At 37.7% G+C, this 17,921-nt stretch overlaps 1 protein-coding gene across 1 annotated transcript in view; it reads left to right on the top strand.

Annotated features, from left to right (window-relative positions):
* The window catches only part of DNAH8 (dynein axonemal heavy chain 8), a 324,409-nt gene that overhangs the window by 71,561 nt on the left and 234,927 nt on the right, over window positions 1-17,921 (top strand). Inside the window, exons 19-24 of the mRNA XM_058663714.1 lie at window positions 2,405-2,592; window positions 6,185-6,265; window positions 7,381-7,497; window positions 8,179-8,298; window positions 15,260-15,395; window positions 17,753-17,868. Coding sequence (XP_058519697.1) covers window positions 2,405-2,592; window positions 6,185-6,265; window positions 7,381-7,497; window positions 8,179-8,298; window positions 15,260-15,395; window positions 17,753-17,868 — 758 coding nt within the window. The remainder of the gene's footprint in view (window positions 1-2,404; window positions 2,593-6,184; window positions 6,266-7,380; window positions 7,498-8,178; window positions 8,299-15,259; window positions 15,396-17,752; window positions 17,869-17,921) is intronic.

Below are 17,921 nucleotides of genomic sequence, written 5' to 3'. Positions count from 1 at the left end.
CTCTCTGGAAAAAGAGAGAAGGGTGTTTTCAATAGCTGAAATCCAGAGCCCGTACGTTTTGCTACTTCAGTGCTGCACACACGGGCACATTTCTGTCCCGCTGGTTTTTCTGCTCTGGTCCTCTTTCCCTTACCTGCACATATCCAAAAGCAAACTCAGGAATAACCTGCTCCACGAAGTCTTTTATTTTTCTTTCAGGAGGGAAATAACATCTTCTTCCCCAGTCCTCTACCCTTTCTTATAGTTCTTTCTCATAGCATTTACTGCTTTAAATGTCTGTCTTTTCTCCTCTATACACTCCAAGGATATTGTCTGTTTGACTTTGTATGTTTCAAATGATCATCATAACTGACATTTTATACAGGTGCTTACCACACATCAGTCTTTGTTCCAGCACTTCAACTAAATTCTTTCAGCCTACTAGTGACTTTCCTGGGAACTGTGGTTTTTGTTGTTTGACAGATGAGGAAACCGAGGTACTGAGACGTTAAGTGAATAGCCTGGGATCACACTGACACTAAGTGGTGGAACTGGGCTTCAAGTGGAGGTAGTCAGGTTTCTGAATTCATTCCCATAAGTGTTGAGTTGTACTGCTTTGAAAAGTGCCACAGAATTGTACTAGGCATGCTTGCGAGCTCTTCTCATGTTTTAAAATCATCTCATAAATACAGATCAGATACTGTTGAGTAAATTATAATTTTACTGTTTTCTGCTGTCAACAGAGAATATCAGTTGATACTATTTTTCCATAAACTTTTTGAAGTTCCCTATCATTCTTTGATGAGTACACAGGCTTTCAGAAATGGACTGTTGAGGAAGGCTTCCTGTTGTTCTGTTGATGGCACCACGGGTAACTCTACTGGACCTTGCAGTGATAGCAGGGGACCCGGCATTGGTAGTGGCTGGCCTGTAGCCTTCCTCTGAAGGGGATTCAGGTGGACTGAAAGGCTCTCTCAAACCTGGAGTAGACTTCCTGGCTGTCATGACTTGTTCATCTTACTGACCCTTTTGTGTTTTCAAGCATACTCATTGCAATCTTAAGGAAGGCATTACTATATTATATGAGTGTTCACAATTTAATTTTGGAATATATTTGGGAGGACAAATGTTTTCTAACAATTTTTAAAATATTCCTATTAAGTTGGGTAAGATTTTTGGTTGACATACTCATGAGGCCTGCCACGGTGCATTAACATGACTAATCCTCCACTTGCAAGTACCAGCATCCCATATGGGTGATAGTTTGTGCCCCAGCTGCTCCATTTCTGACCCAGCTCCCTGGTTATGGCATGGGAAAGCAGCAGAGGATGGCTCAAGTCCTCGGGCCCCTGAATCTGTGTGTTAGATTCAGTATAAGCTCCTGGCTTTAGATTGGCTGAGCTCCAGTCATTGTAGCCATTTGGGGAGTAAACCAGAATATGGAAGACCACTTTCTGTCTCTCCTGTCTATAAAATCTGCCTTTCTAATAAAAATAAAGAAATTAAAAAAAACTCTCATGAAACCTGCATTGTTAAGATTCATGTCATGGCTGATTTGATCTAATGTGTGAAAGTCAACTGACTTGAAAGGAATGTACAGTATATTATTTTCCTAGTAAGTTGATGCAGCCATATTATGTGAAGCCACGTAAGGCTTGGAATCTTTTGTAACTATAATGAAATATCATGTTAGTATTATTTATTCATATGTGATGTAATTCAAATGTGTACATACCAGTCCGTAAATGTTCTGTTAGTGTGCCTGTAGAAGCAATTCATGCTACAATAACAAATAGCTTCAGGCTGTTCTGTATTATGTATTTCAATTTGTGATTAAAAGTGTACCTGAAACTGCCTATCTGTATGTTTAAGAGGTAGTACGAAAATAAATTCGCCTCTCCCTTGTAACTGTTCACAGCTCAGGGAAGCTAGTAAATATTTGTTATTGATACTGAGTCTGACTATCAGAAATTCAGGATTGAGAATTATTTCAGATCAACTTCCTGAAAGAAACCAGTTTCGGATCAAGTGTGGAAAGGGTTTGAACGCACTGAGATAGGTCATTTCTTATATCTCCGCCCATCTCCCCTTTTTGCTAGGTTATGTAACAATTCATAGAAATAAAGTTGAGATATTGTGTTACAGCTCTCTTTTGACCTGCTCAGGAAAGTATTGAACTTCCTAGTGCAAAGGCCATCAAGTCCTGGTCAAATTCTGTCTTGCTGAATCTGATTTGATGGCATTGCACACACAGCATTCATTTGTCTAGGTTTCAAAGACTTCCCCTGTACTCCACAGTGTGCCTTCAGACAAAGGCATCAAAACACTATTGTCCTTGACTTAAGAAACAGATGGTGTAAACAAAAGTAACCGCAGGTAAGAAATTCAGAGTGAGCAGTGTCACCAACCTCTTCTCTCGCCTTAGCTTTGCAAGCCACACTTTTTGTGCGACATCCAGAAACAGGGAAGCTTCTGGTTAATTTTGATCCGAAAATTTTGGAAGTTGTTCGGGAAACTAAGTGCATGATAAAAATGAAGCTGGATGTACCAGAACAGGCAAAGAAAATTCTGAAGTTGGAAAATAAGTTGAAATCAGACAAACTGTATTTGCAGGTAGGTGATGATTTCTAATTATTTCTAATTATTATTAGTCTTTTTGATAAAGGAAAGATGCATCCTTGCAGTTGTGCTGACATAATGTTGTAGAGATATTTGTTACCATGATGATTCTTGATAGAATTAAAACACTGACTCATAAACAAAAGGAAAGGTTGGAGGTGGAAAGCAGGATTCAGATGATCAGAAATAAGACAAATTTCTGGAAAATGAGAAATAATAGATTGACAGGTTTAAATATTGTTTCTTTTAAAAGATAATTTATGTATTTGAAAGGCAGAGTGGCAGAGAGGAGAGAGAAAAGACACATGAGAGAATAACCTCCATTCACTGGTTTGCCCCTGAATACGCGCAGTAACTAGTCTGAGCCAGGTCGAAGTTAGGAGCCATCTTTCACATGAATAGCAGAGACCCAAGAATTTTGGCCATCATCTGTTCCTTCCCAGGTGTATTAGTAGGAAACTGCATCAGAAGCAGAGCTCTCTGATGAAGGATGCTTGCATTGCAAGCAGCGGCTTTACCTGTCACACTGAAAAGCTGCCCCACCCCCACAATTATTTGGAATGTTATAATTTTTTTTTAAAGATTTATCTAGTTTTATTACAAAGTCAGATATACAAAGGAGGAGAGACAGAGAAGATCTTCCATCCGATGATTCACTCCCCAAGTGAGCGCAACAGCCGGAGCTGTGCCAATCCGAAGCCAGGAACCTGGAACCTCTTCCAGGTCTCCTACACGGGTGCAGGGTCCCTAAGCTTTGGGCCATTCTCTACGGCTTTCCCAGGCCACAAGCAGGGAGCTGGATTGGAAGTGGAGCGCCGGGATTAGAACTGGCGCCCATATGGGAGCCCGGTGCTTTCAAGGCGAGGACTTTAGCTGCTAGGCCATGGCGCTGGACCCGGAATGTTTCAATTTTATAGATTAAGTATAGTAAGTTTTACACACTTAATCCTAGAGTACTAGTAAGATTTAAGTTAACACAATAGGTGAGTATGAAATGACAGGAGTGGAAACAATTCTTGAACACCCTGAGTGTAAACTGGAACATGATTTTGATTGGATTTCAACAAAGTAATGGAGCAAGCTGGAAAAAAATGGAAAAAATGCTGCATTCATAAGTGGTGATTCAAATGTTCAAATCTTAATGCACAGTTTTTAAAATGTGAAGCAAGAGTATCATCAGAGTTTTTTTTTCTTTCAGAAAGATAGTCAAAACAGTGAGTGGCATTGGTCCCACCGTTGTTTATTTTTTCTAAGAAGGTTGTGACATCTATTTGATGTCTCAGAAAGACATATTAGTGTAAGGGAATTTCTACCAGCACTATCAGTGATAACAGAAGACTAGAATCTAAATCAAGCTGACAGAGAACTGATTTAAGATGGGTGGTAAGATAAATACATAAAAGTTAATGGAAAAATGATTGTTCCATGAGAAAGAAATTTTATTTGCTACAATGCAAAATATAGTAACTTTATAATGAATAGTGTGTTAAGTAAATACAGCCCTTTTTCTGGCTGGGAAAGTAATGTGAATCTACCATTTTTGATGTCATTATATTTAAATTTCTTGGTTTAATTAAAGTTCATGTCTGGGTGTAAGGATAAGTTGATAGTGAGGCTTTCTTTTTTTTTTTTCTTAGAGTTAATCTAAAAAGAGTAACAGAAAATTTGAAAAGATTACCTTACTAGAAGATATAAATAATTAACTATGACAATTATATTAATACATGACATTAAGAGAAATAGATATGTAGTAAATAGATTCCTTATAATAGCTTTAAAAATTATCAGCTTTAATGCAATTGAATTCAATTCAGACACTATACAATTCACTTATTTATTTTTTTAAAAAATATTTTTTAATTTATTTGAAAAACAGAGCGACTGGACCAGGACAAAGCCAGGAACCAGGAATTTTATCTGGGTCTCCCATGTGGATCCAAACACTTGGGTCAGTTCCCTCTACTTTTCCAGGATTATTTTATTAGGGAGCTGGATCGGAAGTGCAGTGGGCATAGCTTGAACTGGCACTCACATGGGGTATTGGTTTTGTAATCTTCAGCCTAATCTGCTGTGCCACAATGCTGACTAATTCTCCTTTAAAGCTCACAATTAAATACTCCTACTATATTCACTGAATTGCACAATCATTACTACAATCAGTTTTGGAAGATTTTCCTCGCCACCCTCTCCCTAAAAACTCTTATCTGTTAACGTTCACTGCCTGTTTCCTTCAGCTTTCTCCACAAACAGATCCTGGCAACCATCAATTTAATCTCAGTCTTCATAGATTTGTCTACTTTGAACATTTCCTGCAGTGGAATCATAGAAGTGATCCTCAGTGGCTGACTGGCTTCTTTCATTCACATATTGGCTCATGCGCTCGTTTTTATGGCCCAGCAGTACTCCAGTGAATGATTATACCACATTAGTTTTCTTTTTATGAGTTGATGGACATTTAGATTGCCTCCACTTTTTGGCTCTAAAAATCATGCTGCTGTGAATAGTTGTATGCCAGTGTTTGTGTTGGATGTGTTTTTTTCATTCTCTTGGGTGTATTCTTTGAAGCGAAATTACTGGGTTTCAGTGATTTTGTAACACCACTTATAACCTTTTGAAGCACTGTTGTAGTTTTTCAAAGAGGTCACATTGTTTTACATTCCCACCAGCAGTGTGTGAGGTTTCTGATTTCTTTAGATCCACACCAATGCTTATTATTACTCCCCTTTTTATCTGAGTCATCCTGGTGGATGAGGACAGGCATGGTGGTGCGTTTTGATTTGCATTTCCATGAGGACAGGTGATACTGAGCTTTTTGGCTATTTTTTGAATTTTTGGAGGAATGTCTATTTAGATAGTTTGTTCATTTAAAACTTTAAACTTGAGTTGTTTGTCTTTATTTTTGAGCTCTAACAATGTTTTTTTTTCTGTTCCAATTACTGACACATTATCATAGACATGATTGCCAAAAATGTTATACCTTTTTACAGTTTGTTTTTTCACTTTTCCTTTGAAGCACAAACATTTTAAATTTTGATGAAGTTTGGCTTATCTCTGCTGCTCTGCCTTTCAAATAAAAATAGATAAATAAATAAAATACTGAAAATTATGCAATTGTCAGAAATCATGGTTCAGCTCTTAAACATGTCTAAGAAAATACAATGCTTATTAAATCTGGTCATGCAGAAAAGTTAAATTTGTTTTGATTCAAGAGCACATGTGTAGCATCAGTGATGAGTATGTCTCAATGAGAAGGCAAGCAACACAAAGAGAAAAACATGACAGACATCACAAAGAGATAATTATGCTCACTACTTTAAATACTCTAAATCTAGAAAGACAAATGATCCATACAAAAAAATGAAGACCTAGGCACTCTGTTAGACATTAGACTCAGTGTTTAAAAGAGCTACCTAGGTAATTTACACATGAGGAAGAAGTACAGTAACTCAGTATAAATTTAAATGAGTAGCTGTGGGAGCAGGGCTACGGGCAAACACAGGCATAACAAAACCTTGCAGGTATGAGACAAAAATTTGCTGCTTTAGCATGAATTAATGTAAAAATATGCCATTTGAATTTTTTACAGGGTCTTCTTCAGTATTATGATGACTTATGTCAGGAAGTGCCTTCTGTGTTTGTCAATCTGATGACCCCTAAAATGAAAAAGGTTGGTAATGCTGAAGATATTCATTGATATTTATTGATATTCATTGATATTTAGAATTAGACTCTGATTTTAGAGATTAAGAATTTCAGAACATTTATTCTTGAATAGAACTCCTCTCTTTCTAGTTCAACATTACAGATCTGTTTTTTTTTTTTTTTACCAGCAAAATGGTTTGTCTAAGTTTTGTTATCTTTAAAAATTTTTTAAAGATTGACTATTTGTTTATTTGGAAAACAGAAATACAGAGAGAGAGAGGGGAAGAGACAGAGAAAGAGAGGGGAAGAGAGAGAGAAAGAGAGGGGAACAGACAGAGAGAAAAGGAGAGAGGCATCTTTCGTTCCCTGGTTCATTTCCCATATGGCCACAGTGGCCAGTGCTGGGCTGGTCTGAAGTCGGGACCTGGGAGCTTCTTCTGGGTCTCCCGTGTGGATGTAGGAGCCCAAGCACTTAAGTTATCTTCCACTGCTTTCCCAGGCTCATTAACAGGGAGCTGTATTGAAAGTATAGCAGCTGGGACTTGAACTGGTGCCAGCTGGCAGGTGCAGGTGGCAGCTTTATACTGTGTGCCACAGCACTAGCTCCCCCAATTTTTTTTCCCTTTTTGGAAGATGTGGAGACAGAGAGGAAGAGAGCTTTCATCGCTGGCTCATTCCCCAAATTTCTGTAACATCTGGGGTTGGGGCCAGCTGAGTCCAGGAAGCTAGAATTCAATCCAGTTCTCCCACATAAGTGATAGGGACCCAAACTTGAGCTATCACCTGCTGCCGCTCAAGGTGTGCATTTACAGGAAACTGGAATTGGGAGCAGAGCTGGAACTTGAACCCAGGCACTCTGATATAGGATGCAGGCATCCCAGCTGGTGTCTTGAACCCCTGGGCCAAATACCCAGCCCATTTGATTGAAACAATCATGAACTACACATCATGAGCACTTTCTGAAAATCTATGATTGCTTCCTAGATAGTCAAAGATGTTTAAAAATAAAAAAGTTACCTTTATTAGACATAACTGTGGGAAAATGTAAGCAAGGAAATAAAGCAATAATGTTGGCAGATAACAAAGAAAAGTAGATTCTCCTCTTAATTATGGAAGCTCTAACACTTCTACTTTTTGTAGGTGGAATCCGTGTTGAGGCAAGGGCTCACAATACTAACATGGTCATCTTTAACACTAGAAAGCTTCTTTCACGAAGTTGAATCAGTTTTGAATATGTTCAATCAACTCTTAAAGAAGGTATGATCAATAAATAAGGAAAATACTGTGTATATTAATGCTTAGGACATAAGTAATATTCTATCTATGAAGATTATTTAAAGGGTATGATTTTTTAACTATAAAGATATCCCTTAAACTAAAAAAAAAAATTATGTTTCCTTTGCTGCTTTAGTGTTTTTTCATCTAAGTTGCTTTGTTCTTGTCTCTCAAATTCTTTCCCTTTAGTATGCTAAAACGATGATTCAGTTCTGCACTGAGGTTTAGAAAATAGGATAATTATAGACCGTTGAAGAAGGCAGAACAGAATGCCTAAATGTTAATATCAGTAGCAATGCATTTAATACCAACAAGAGACAGTCATCTTACCAAAGACTGTCTCTTGATTTCAGGAACATTGCTGTGTACACGTTACTGTGGATATTTTTTTCAGACATATTTGAATTAACAACATAGTGCAATAGACAGACTCAGAGGTTTTGGGGTCAGTTGAACCTGAATAGGATTCTCCGCCTTTTACTGGCAATGGGTTTTTTCCCCCAGTTTACCTCTGTGAGCCTTGGTGTAATCAAGCCTTCTATGCTGCAGCCCGCGAAGAAACGGCATAGAACATTGTGGCACCTGGTGCTACTCAAGTGTATTGTGGGTGCAGAGTTAGCTGTAAAGGGAAGAAGCCTTCTCATATTTTTGTCGTGTTGGCAGGTCAGTGACTTGTGTGAAATGAACATCGATACGGTTCTCAAGGAGATAGCCAAAACCATGTTAATTTCTCTGCCCGAAAGTGGTGCTACCAGAGTAGAAGATATGTTGACTCTCAATGAGGTATGTTCTTATTTATTGCCTTACAGCCACATGTGAATTGGCAATCTAAAAGTAGGAATCCGGGTCAGTTCCATCTAGACATTCTAGCGGTAAAGTATCACATTGTATGAGCTTATTATAATTTTTAATCCATTCTATTGTTGAGGGAATTTGGATAGTTTACAGCTTTGGTTATATACTGAATATTTTTTTGTGTGTGTATGTGGTTTTTTTTTGTGTGTGTGGACTGAAGTACTAATTTGATGAGTATATAACAAGCAGTGAAAGAGTCCTAAAAAGTAATTAATTTGGTGAGCGTATACCCCAAAGTGAAAGATTTACCAAAAAATATTATGAATATATTTAATTTTGGTAGAAATTATATTTTTAGGGCTTGCGTATTTGAATTAGGAATAAATCGAGTTCATATGTTGCATTGATTGATTTGTTTCTTAAATTTCCGAAATTATCTCCCTCTCTTATTTTTAGGTTACAATTTTTTTAGTGTGGTAACATATACTTGCAAAATTTTCCATTTTAGCAGTTTTTAAGTATACGATTTAGTGGTATTAAGTGAATCCACATAATTGTATAACCACTAGCTATTTACAAAACTTTTCATAGTCACAACTAAAACTGTTCTTATTTTATAATAATACTTTATTCCTATGTTCCTCTGCCCCTGTTAACTTATATTGTGCTTTCCCTCTATGAATTTGCCCAATCTACACACTTCACGGAATTTTACATTTGTGGAATCATACAAAATTTACCGTCCTTTCGTGTCTGACTTGCTTTACTTAGCAAAATGTTTTCAGGGTTCATGTATATTGTACTGTGCATCAGAATTTCAGAATAATGATCCTCTGAATAATGGGATATGACTTTAAGTTTGTGACTTTAGTTATTCTTGGTTTATATCTAGAAGTGGAATTGCGATGTGAAATGGAAATTCTGTGATTAACGCTTTGAGAAACAGCGACCACACCACTGTACATTCCCACCATCAATATACTAGTGTTCCAGTGTCTGTGTTTACGAACACTTGTTATTTCCTGCTTTTTTTAAAAGAAAATGTTAGTCATACCAATGTGTTTGAAAATGGTATTTCATTGTGTTTTTGTCTGCATTTTCCAATGACTAATGATATTGAACGACTTGTCATGTTCTTATTGGCTATTTGTCTGTCGTATTTGGAGAAATACCTATTCAAGTCCTTTATCATTTTCTTTTAATGTTCTTTATTTGTGGAATAAATTGAATAATTTATTCTGCAGAACTTTCCATAGTCTAGGGTTTTTTAAAATAATATCCCAGTAGTGTAATTTAACATATTTACATATTCATTCCTATAGCCCCTAAATTTCCTATGATTTATTATTAGCTGCAGAGGCTTGATTCAGTTCAGGTTCAATGTCTTTGTGACAAAAATAGTTCATAAGTCACACTGTATTTCTCACTGTTTCATGTCAGAAGGCAGTTTATATCAGGCTGCTTTCCTTTTAACAATGTTGAGATTAATCAGTGGGCTGAGTTGTAGTCAACATCATCCATCTTGATAAGGTTTCCCACAAATCTTTTACCTAATGGTTTTAATAAACCTTGGTCATTATTGCCTAGAGCCATTATTATTATGATGATTATTAGGATCATTATTTTATTAGAGATTGCAAATATTGATATTCTAATTTTACCATTAATGGCTAAAATCTTTCTGGAAAGAAGAAATGTCCCTCATTAACTGATAATTACCCTGAAATAGCATTTGTACAGACAAGTCAGATTTAGTGTTTTGATTGTTCTTTTATATCCAATCTTCAGAATAGTGTATTGGCCCACATTAAAAATGTTTAGCCTTGACTATGGCTAAAACAGTTGTTCAGATTAAACATTTTAAAATATCATCATGAATTTATGAATTTTTGTATTTGAGGAATTTCAATCCATTGTAGCTATTATTCTTTTTGATTCTGAAAATTTCCCATGTTTGTCCAATGGAATCATTCAGACTGGCTTTTGTGTTTTTGATAGGATTTCAGCAGTGAACTTTTAGGATGTAGACTTCTTTCAAATGCCTTTTCCACTGAGGTGATTTTTGCACTTCCTTCTGTAGATGTGGTATATTACGTTTGTAGATTGACATGTGCTGAACCACCCTTGAATCCCTGAGTTGAATCCCATTTGACCACAGTGAATGATCTGTTTAAAGTGGTGTTGGACTTAGCAGAATTTGGCATTTGTGTTTGTTAGGGATATTGGCTTGTATAGCTTTCTTTTATTTGTTGCATCCTTTTCTGGATTTGGTGTCAAAGTAATGCTGTTCTCAGAAAATGAATCTTGAAGAATTCCCTCCTCTCCTATTTTTTAAAAAAATAATTTAAGAAAGATTGGCGTTAATTCTCCCTTAAAAGTTTGGTAGAGGGCCCAGCACGGTGGCCTAGTGGCTAAGTCCTCACCTTGAACATGCAGGGATCCCATGTGGGTGCCGGTTCTAATCCCAGCGGCCCTGCTTCACATACAGCTCCCTGCTTGTGGCCTGGTAAAGCAGTTGAGGATGGCCCAAAGCCTTGGGACCCTGCACCTGTGTGGGAGACCTGGAATAAGCCCCTGGCTCCTGGCTTCGGATTGGCTGAGCTCCAGCCATTGCGGTCATTTAGGGAGTGAATCACCGGATGGAAGATCTTCTCTTTTTCTCCTCCTCTCTGTATATCTGACTTTGCAATAAAAATAAATAAATCTTTAAAACAAAATTTGATAGAATTCGGTCATCGAAACAGTCTGGCACTGGTACAGAAATAGAGAAGATCAATGGAACAAAATAGAAACACCAGAAGGGATCAAACATATATAGCTATCTAATCTTTGACAAGAAAACTGAGAACAACAGGAAAAAAGCCTTGTCTCTTCAATAAATGCTGTTGGGACATCTAGATAGCTACTTACAGAGGTAAGAAGCAAGACCTGTGCCTGTCACATTTTACAAAAATCAGTTCTAAATGGATCAAGGACCTAAATCTCCACCCAGAAACTATTAAAAGAAACATAGGAAGTACTCTCCAAGATACAGGAATGGGGAAAGACTTCTTGGAAAAGACACCAAAAGCACAGGCAGTCAAAGCCAAAATAAACAAATAGTACTACATCAAACTAAAAAGCTTCTGTACAGTAAAGGCAACAGTTAACAAAGTGAAGAAGCAACCAATGGAATGGGAGAAAAGTCTTTACGAACTACACAGCTGACAGGACTAATATCCAGGATTTACAAAGAGCTTCAGAAACCCAGGGACAGTAAAAGACAAATAAAGAACCCGTGGAGGATATAAACAGACATTTTTTCAAAAGTGCAAATTCAAGTGGCTAACAGACATATGATAAGATGCTCAGGCTCCCTAGCCATCAGGGTGACACAAATGAAAACCACATTGAGGATCCATCTAACTCCAGACAGATTGGCCTATGTTCTTAACTCTACTAACAACATCTGCTTGCATGGATGTGGGGAGAACGTCCCCTGCTCCACTGTTGGTGGGAGTGCAGGCTAGTACAACCACTATGGAAATCAGTATGGAGAGTGCTTAGAGAACTCCAAATAAATCTGCCATCTGATCCAGCTATTCTGCTCCTAGGAATATATCCAAAGGAAATGAAAAGTGCATATGAGAAAAGGGGATTGGTAATCCACGATCTACGATAGCAAAGACATGGAAACAACCCAGATGCCCATCCAATGAGGAGTGGTTAAAGAAACTGTGGTACATCTACTCCAAGGAATACTACTCAGTCATTAAAAAGAAATTATACCATTTGCAGCTAGATGGTCCCAATTACAGACCATTATGCTCAGTGAAATAAGTCAATCCCAAAAGGACAAATACCATATGTTCTATCTGATATAAAGTAGCCTTCATGCAAATTTTAAGATCAGCCACCCTTTCCACACTGTTTTTGCTGCAACCCATGGGTTTTGATACTTTTTAAATTTTTATTTCTTCCAAATAGTTTATTTTCTCTCATCAAAATCTTCACTGACTTGTAGATCACACAGTAACATCATCTTAACCAAGAAGCTTTTTGTTTTTTTTTTTTCATTTCTTCATTGATGCATTAGTTATTCAGTAGCATAGTGTTTAACTCCATTGTGCTGTACATTTTTTTGTTTAAACTTCATTCCCGTTGTTCACTTTTTTTCATGGCTTCTCATTTAAGGGAATGTATAGTAACTGTGTAATGGAGATTATCATATCCAGATATGAAGATACAATGCAATATGCATCTCTGCTTCCAAATCAAAGGTGGACTCCCAATAAAACTGTTGGATGTATCTTGACAATAGGATGTTGTACTGTCTGACATTGTCTATACCGGCAATGTCAGGACACACTTAAATAACAGACTGGTGGACTTATGACTACTTACGAAGGACAATACTATTGTAATAATACGGGGAAAATCAGTCGAAGGGGTGGGAATTTGGGGAAGGGGTAGGGAAATTTGAGATTCTATGGAATTATACCACAAAATACAAATTAAAGAAAAAGAAGAAGAAGTTTGATAGAATTTGGTAGTGATATCATATCATCTTTGGTTTTTCTTTAATGAGAATTTTATTGCTGACACTCTTACTGCTTATTCTTGATCTCTTCAGGTGTTCTATTTTCTCATGATTCAATCTTGGTAGGGTGTATGTGTCCAACAATTTGATCATTTCTTCTAAATTATTGATGTTTTTTATATAATTATTCATAGTAACTACTAACAACCTGTTATCTCTTGTGATATCAGTCTTAATGTCTCCTTTTTCATCTGATTTAAGTACTTTTTCAAGGTTAGTCTGAGTAAGGGTTTATTGTTTTTTTCTTCTCAAAGCACCAACTCATTATTTATTTAAATTTTTTGAAGAAATTGTTCCTGTATCATTTATTTGTACTCTGATTTTGGTGACTCTTTTCCTTTTACTAATTTTTGATGTGATCTGTTCTTGTTTTCCTAGTTCCTTGTGGTACATTGTTAAGTTATTCAGGCATTTCAGTATTTTTGATGCAAGCATTGGTTGCTCTGAATGTCCCTCTTGGTACTGCTTTTGTTGTATCCCAAGGTTTGGTATGTTGTGTTTCTATTTTCCTTCATTTCAAGAATAAAAAAAAAATCCTTATTTTTCTTCCTTTTTCCTTTGATTGTTCCAGAGTTAAGTTGCTTCGTTTTTATGTACTGTGGCAATGTGGTTTAAGATACGGCTTATGACATCTACATCCCATATTGGAGTGATGGTTCCAGTCCCATCTACTCTGTTTTCTCTCCAGAATCCTATGAATGCATCCTGGGGTGCAGTAGGTGATGGCCTAAGTGCTTAGGCGTCTGCCACTCAGATGGCAGACCTGGGTGAAGCTCCAGGCTTAATGTTGCATCACGTCTAGAGCCAAGCCTAGCATCTTGGGGGCAGTGCCAAGGCCCTCTGTGCTATGGTCTGTCTGTTCCTGAGGTTGGCTCACTATCATCCACTGCTATACCTGTCAGCCACAGGAGTTGTTGGCTGGGGTGAAAGACTGCTTCGTTGGAATCATGGAATTTCACTGGGCATTGAAGTGGGTCCAGAGGCATTTTCTATTGTCATTGGGCCTAGGAATAGGACCTTTTAGGACCTATTTTGTGGCAGGTTTTATCAGCCTGTCCCTGACTCCAAGATACTCCTGTGATTCCCTGCTATTTGCCCAGGGTCAAGGAAAGGTGTTAGGAGCAGACGCTTGGCTACTCACACAGACCGTAGGTGGGTTACTCCTGGGATTTACAAGTTACCAGGCTCTGTACGGTTTTAGAGCTGCACACCAGACCTGCAAGAGGCTGTGGGTGACAGGAACTCACCCAGGGTGCTGGTCTTTGTTTGGAGACTCTATCTAAGGCTTTTGCCTTGAGATGGAGGTTGTTTAGATGGTGCCCTGTGTCGGAGCTTACCAGTTCACCACTGAGTCCTAAGATGAAGTTCATAGCCTTTTGCTGTCTGTCCTGTGTTGAAGGACAATAATAAAGAATCTGATAAAGTTGGTTTCAAATCCAATTCCTAGCAACAACTATGTGACCTGGGAAAACATTATTATTATTATTAATATTATTATTATTATTATTATTATCTTTTTTTGTGTGTGTGTGAGGGATCCAACTTGTGACATGGAAGCAATACTACTAACTATCCGAACAATGAACATTTATTCGGGTAGTTAATGCATATCAATCTCTTTTATCCCCTTTCATAAAGGTTTATTTTATTATTTCTTTGAAAGGTAGTGCAACAGTGAGAGAGTGGGAAATGCAAAGAGAAAAAATTTCCCTCTGTTGGTTCACTTACCGATGGCTGTAACAGCTGGGACTCGGTCACACCAGTCAGGAGCCGGGAACCCCATCCAGGTCTCTCACATTGGCAGCAGGGACCCAAAGACTTGGACCATCATCTGCTGCCTTCCCAGGCACATTAACAGGGAGCTGGACCAGAAACTGAGCAACTAGAGTTCACTGCCATTCTGGCATTGGATGCTGACATTGTAGGTGGTGTAACTCACTGCACTCACCGCACCACAGCATCGACTGCCATGTAAAGCTCTTAAATTCACATCTGGCATACAATACCATACTTAGTAAAAATCTTGTGTCATTTTAATCTCAAGCCAACTTTTCAGATTGACCTTTAAAAAACCACATCTTGTTTTTAACTTGTAACAGTATCTTCTTTGCATTTCTTAAGCCTTTTGTCTGAGTCAGATATACATTACAGACTGATATTTTCTTCTTTCTCCTTCCTTTGCTTGGACCTTAACCAAAGCTGAACTTTTAGTCATAGACAATTCTGGATATAAAATACTACGCCACTGGCAACCATGTCTAGTTAGTTTACGTGAAGTTAATGAAAGTTTTGTATGTTACCCGTCTTACTAATAATATTCCCAGTGTTTCAAATTATCTTTACATGAACAGGCATTTCTTTGTTTAATAGACATACACCAAAGAATGGGCTGATATTCTAAATCACAAGAGTAAGCATGTGGAAGAAGCTGTCAGAGAACTTATATTAATATTTGAGCAGATTTATGAAGTTAAGTACACTGGGAAATCAACAAAACAGTTACCAGGTAATTTTACCAACTAATATTCATATCTCAAGAGCTACAGATGTGTGCTGATATGGGTACTTCCTGCTTAGCAATCCCACACCCCCTGAAAGAAAGGCCTGCTATATCCACCACACTGTCTGCACAAAGTTTAGCCCACAGAGGTCTTTTTGTTGGTAAAGGAATAGTCGGGACTCTTCTAAACTCTAAGTTACTTGTTACCAGGTAAGGAGCTTCCTTGCAAGAAAACCTTTCTGAGAAGAGCAGACTCAGGGTTGCCATGCTAATTCTTTTTTTTTCCCCCTTTTGAACAGCATCCTTATCTTGTCATTTTGAGTATTTGGTTTATTTTACTTAAAAAAAAATTGGACCAGACAAGCATAAAATCTAAAATTTTCATGAATCTTGCAAAGTTGATTTGGGTGAGACCATGATCCGCTTCCACTCGTGGGGGCTCTTCCCTGTGTGGAAGGAGCTGTGTGTTTCTGTTTTGGATTGTTTCAGGGTTTTGGGGTGAAGACAAATGGGGCTTAATTTGAGTGTACGCCCCAGCAAGTGCATGTTATATACAGCACGGGTCACTCTTTTCCAGTAGTGATTAAAAATTAGCCTAGAAACTCAGCACTTGACTCGAATTTTGATTTTGGCCCAAAACCTTCATCACTCTCAACCAGTTTGCTTGAGTGATGGAAGAAATGTTCTTCCTTCACCAGGTCTGTTGAGACCAACACTATGACAAGGTGCCTGAATTGTGTAAAGTGGTTGAAAAATTCTAATCTGATTGAATTTCCCATTCTCTGAATTTCATGATCTCCTTTTCCCTCCCAGAAAGCCAAAGGTTATAGTAATTGTGGTGAGTACATATTAGTAAACCCAGAGCATAATCTTTAAACCATAAATCTTCTTTGTCAGAACCATGGAATGCTGGGAGCTTTTGTTTTCTGCTCCTGTTATTGTAGCTAAGGAACATAGAATTGAGGGTTTACCTATATTGATGTCTTCTAGGTATTTTTGAATCTTTGGATAAGATTAAAGGGGTCTATTTATTTCATTTTAAGCTTGTTTTCCCCTCTAAGTGCCAGATAAGGACTGAATAGGAAGAAATTTGTTGTCACAGCTTTCCTTATTGGTGTCACAAGAGATTGTGTATGTCCAACTGGATGAATCCCTGCTCTTACTGTCATTCCCTGCTCAAGTATGCCATGGGAGGCAGGCCACAACTGGACCAGGTGTGCCCTGCTCTCACAGAGTGTGCCACTCAGAAGGTGGGAGCAACCATGGGTGACTCTGCTTTACAGGAATGAGGATAAATAGCTGATTTCCCACAGGTTTGGATTGGGGAATATATAGGGTGTTGGCCTTCTGGAGTAGAAGGAGATCACAGTAAACACAGATCCCATGCATGAAACTTTTTTTTTAAGGAGGAGTGGCAAAGGAAGGAGAAGGGAGGGAGGGAGGGAAGAGAGAAAGGAAAAAGGAGAGGGAGAGAAGAACGAGTACTTGTAACAGAAGTTTTCCGTGGGAAAGGATTTTGCCTCCTGAGGAATGTCCGACATTGTTTGGAAACATTTTTTAGGTATTAGAAAGTGTGAGGACATATCATTGGCTTCTAGTGGATAGGAGTCACAGATGCTGCCAGATATATTACATCTCAGCCCCCCAACAGTAATTAATTACTGGGCTGTAGATGTCGGTAGAGCTGAGGCTAAGGAGCCCCAGGACTAAAATGGGAATGCGCGGCAGGTCCTTCCTCTTTGAGTTTTTGTTTTTCTTTCTTTTTTTTTTTCATTACAGTGTGTTGCAATGGATACCCCAAAAGTGAACAGATGATTTTGAAAGATAGTTTGCAAATCCTTCTTTAAAATTTTTTCGTACTTTTGGACACCAAGAGTTCTTTAAAAAGTGGCCGGAAGAGTACAATTTAAAGAAAAACTTGTTTTAGTGCAAAACCAATTTGAAATCCATGCATATGAGTGGGGCTTAGAGAGTTAATGAAAATGCATATTATGAGAAAACCAAGCACAACTTCAAAAGGTTTTTTTTTCTTTTTGCACCAAAATAGACTTATCTTTTAACTGTGTTTTCCACAAACTTTTTTGGAGTGCCCTTGTATTTGAAGGATATTTCTTGGAAGATGGATGGGCAATTTATTATTTGTTGAGGTGGCTAATTTAAGGGATGACTACTGCAGGAGCAGATGCAAAACAATCAGTCAAAAAAAAAAAAGAAAAATGAAAATGAAAATGTAAGAAATGTTGTTAAAAGGAAGGCCTTTTTTAAAAAATGAAGCTTAATCAAGGACCTGGTCATAAAGAATAAACTTCATACTAAAAAAAAATTATCAAATGTTACATTTTTGTCTTGTCTTCTGTCTCCAGAACAGCGGAAACGTGTTGTTTTTGGAAGTGAAACAGAAGATGGTGAAAACACTGATTATGAGGCTAATATGGTGAATGAGGTTGATACTAATGATAAAGAAGATGAATTTAAAAAGGTATTTATTGTGGAACAATTTCACGCAGTTTCCCAGAATTATAATTGATATTG

The sequence above is a fragment of the Ochotona princeps genome, chromosome 1 (assembly GCF_030435755.1).
Source record: "Ochotona princeps isolate mOchPri1 chromosome 1, mOchPri1.hap1, whole genome shotgun sequence".
NCBI lineage: Eukaryota > Metazoa > Chordata > Mammalia > Lagomorpha > Ochotonidae > Ochotona > Ochotona princeps.
This window is presented reverse-complemented; position numbering and strand designations above follow the sequence as displayed.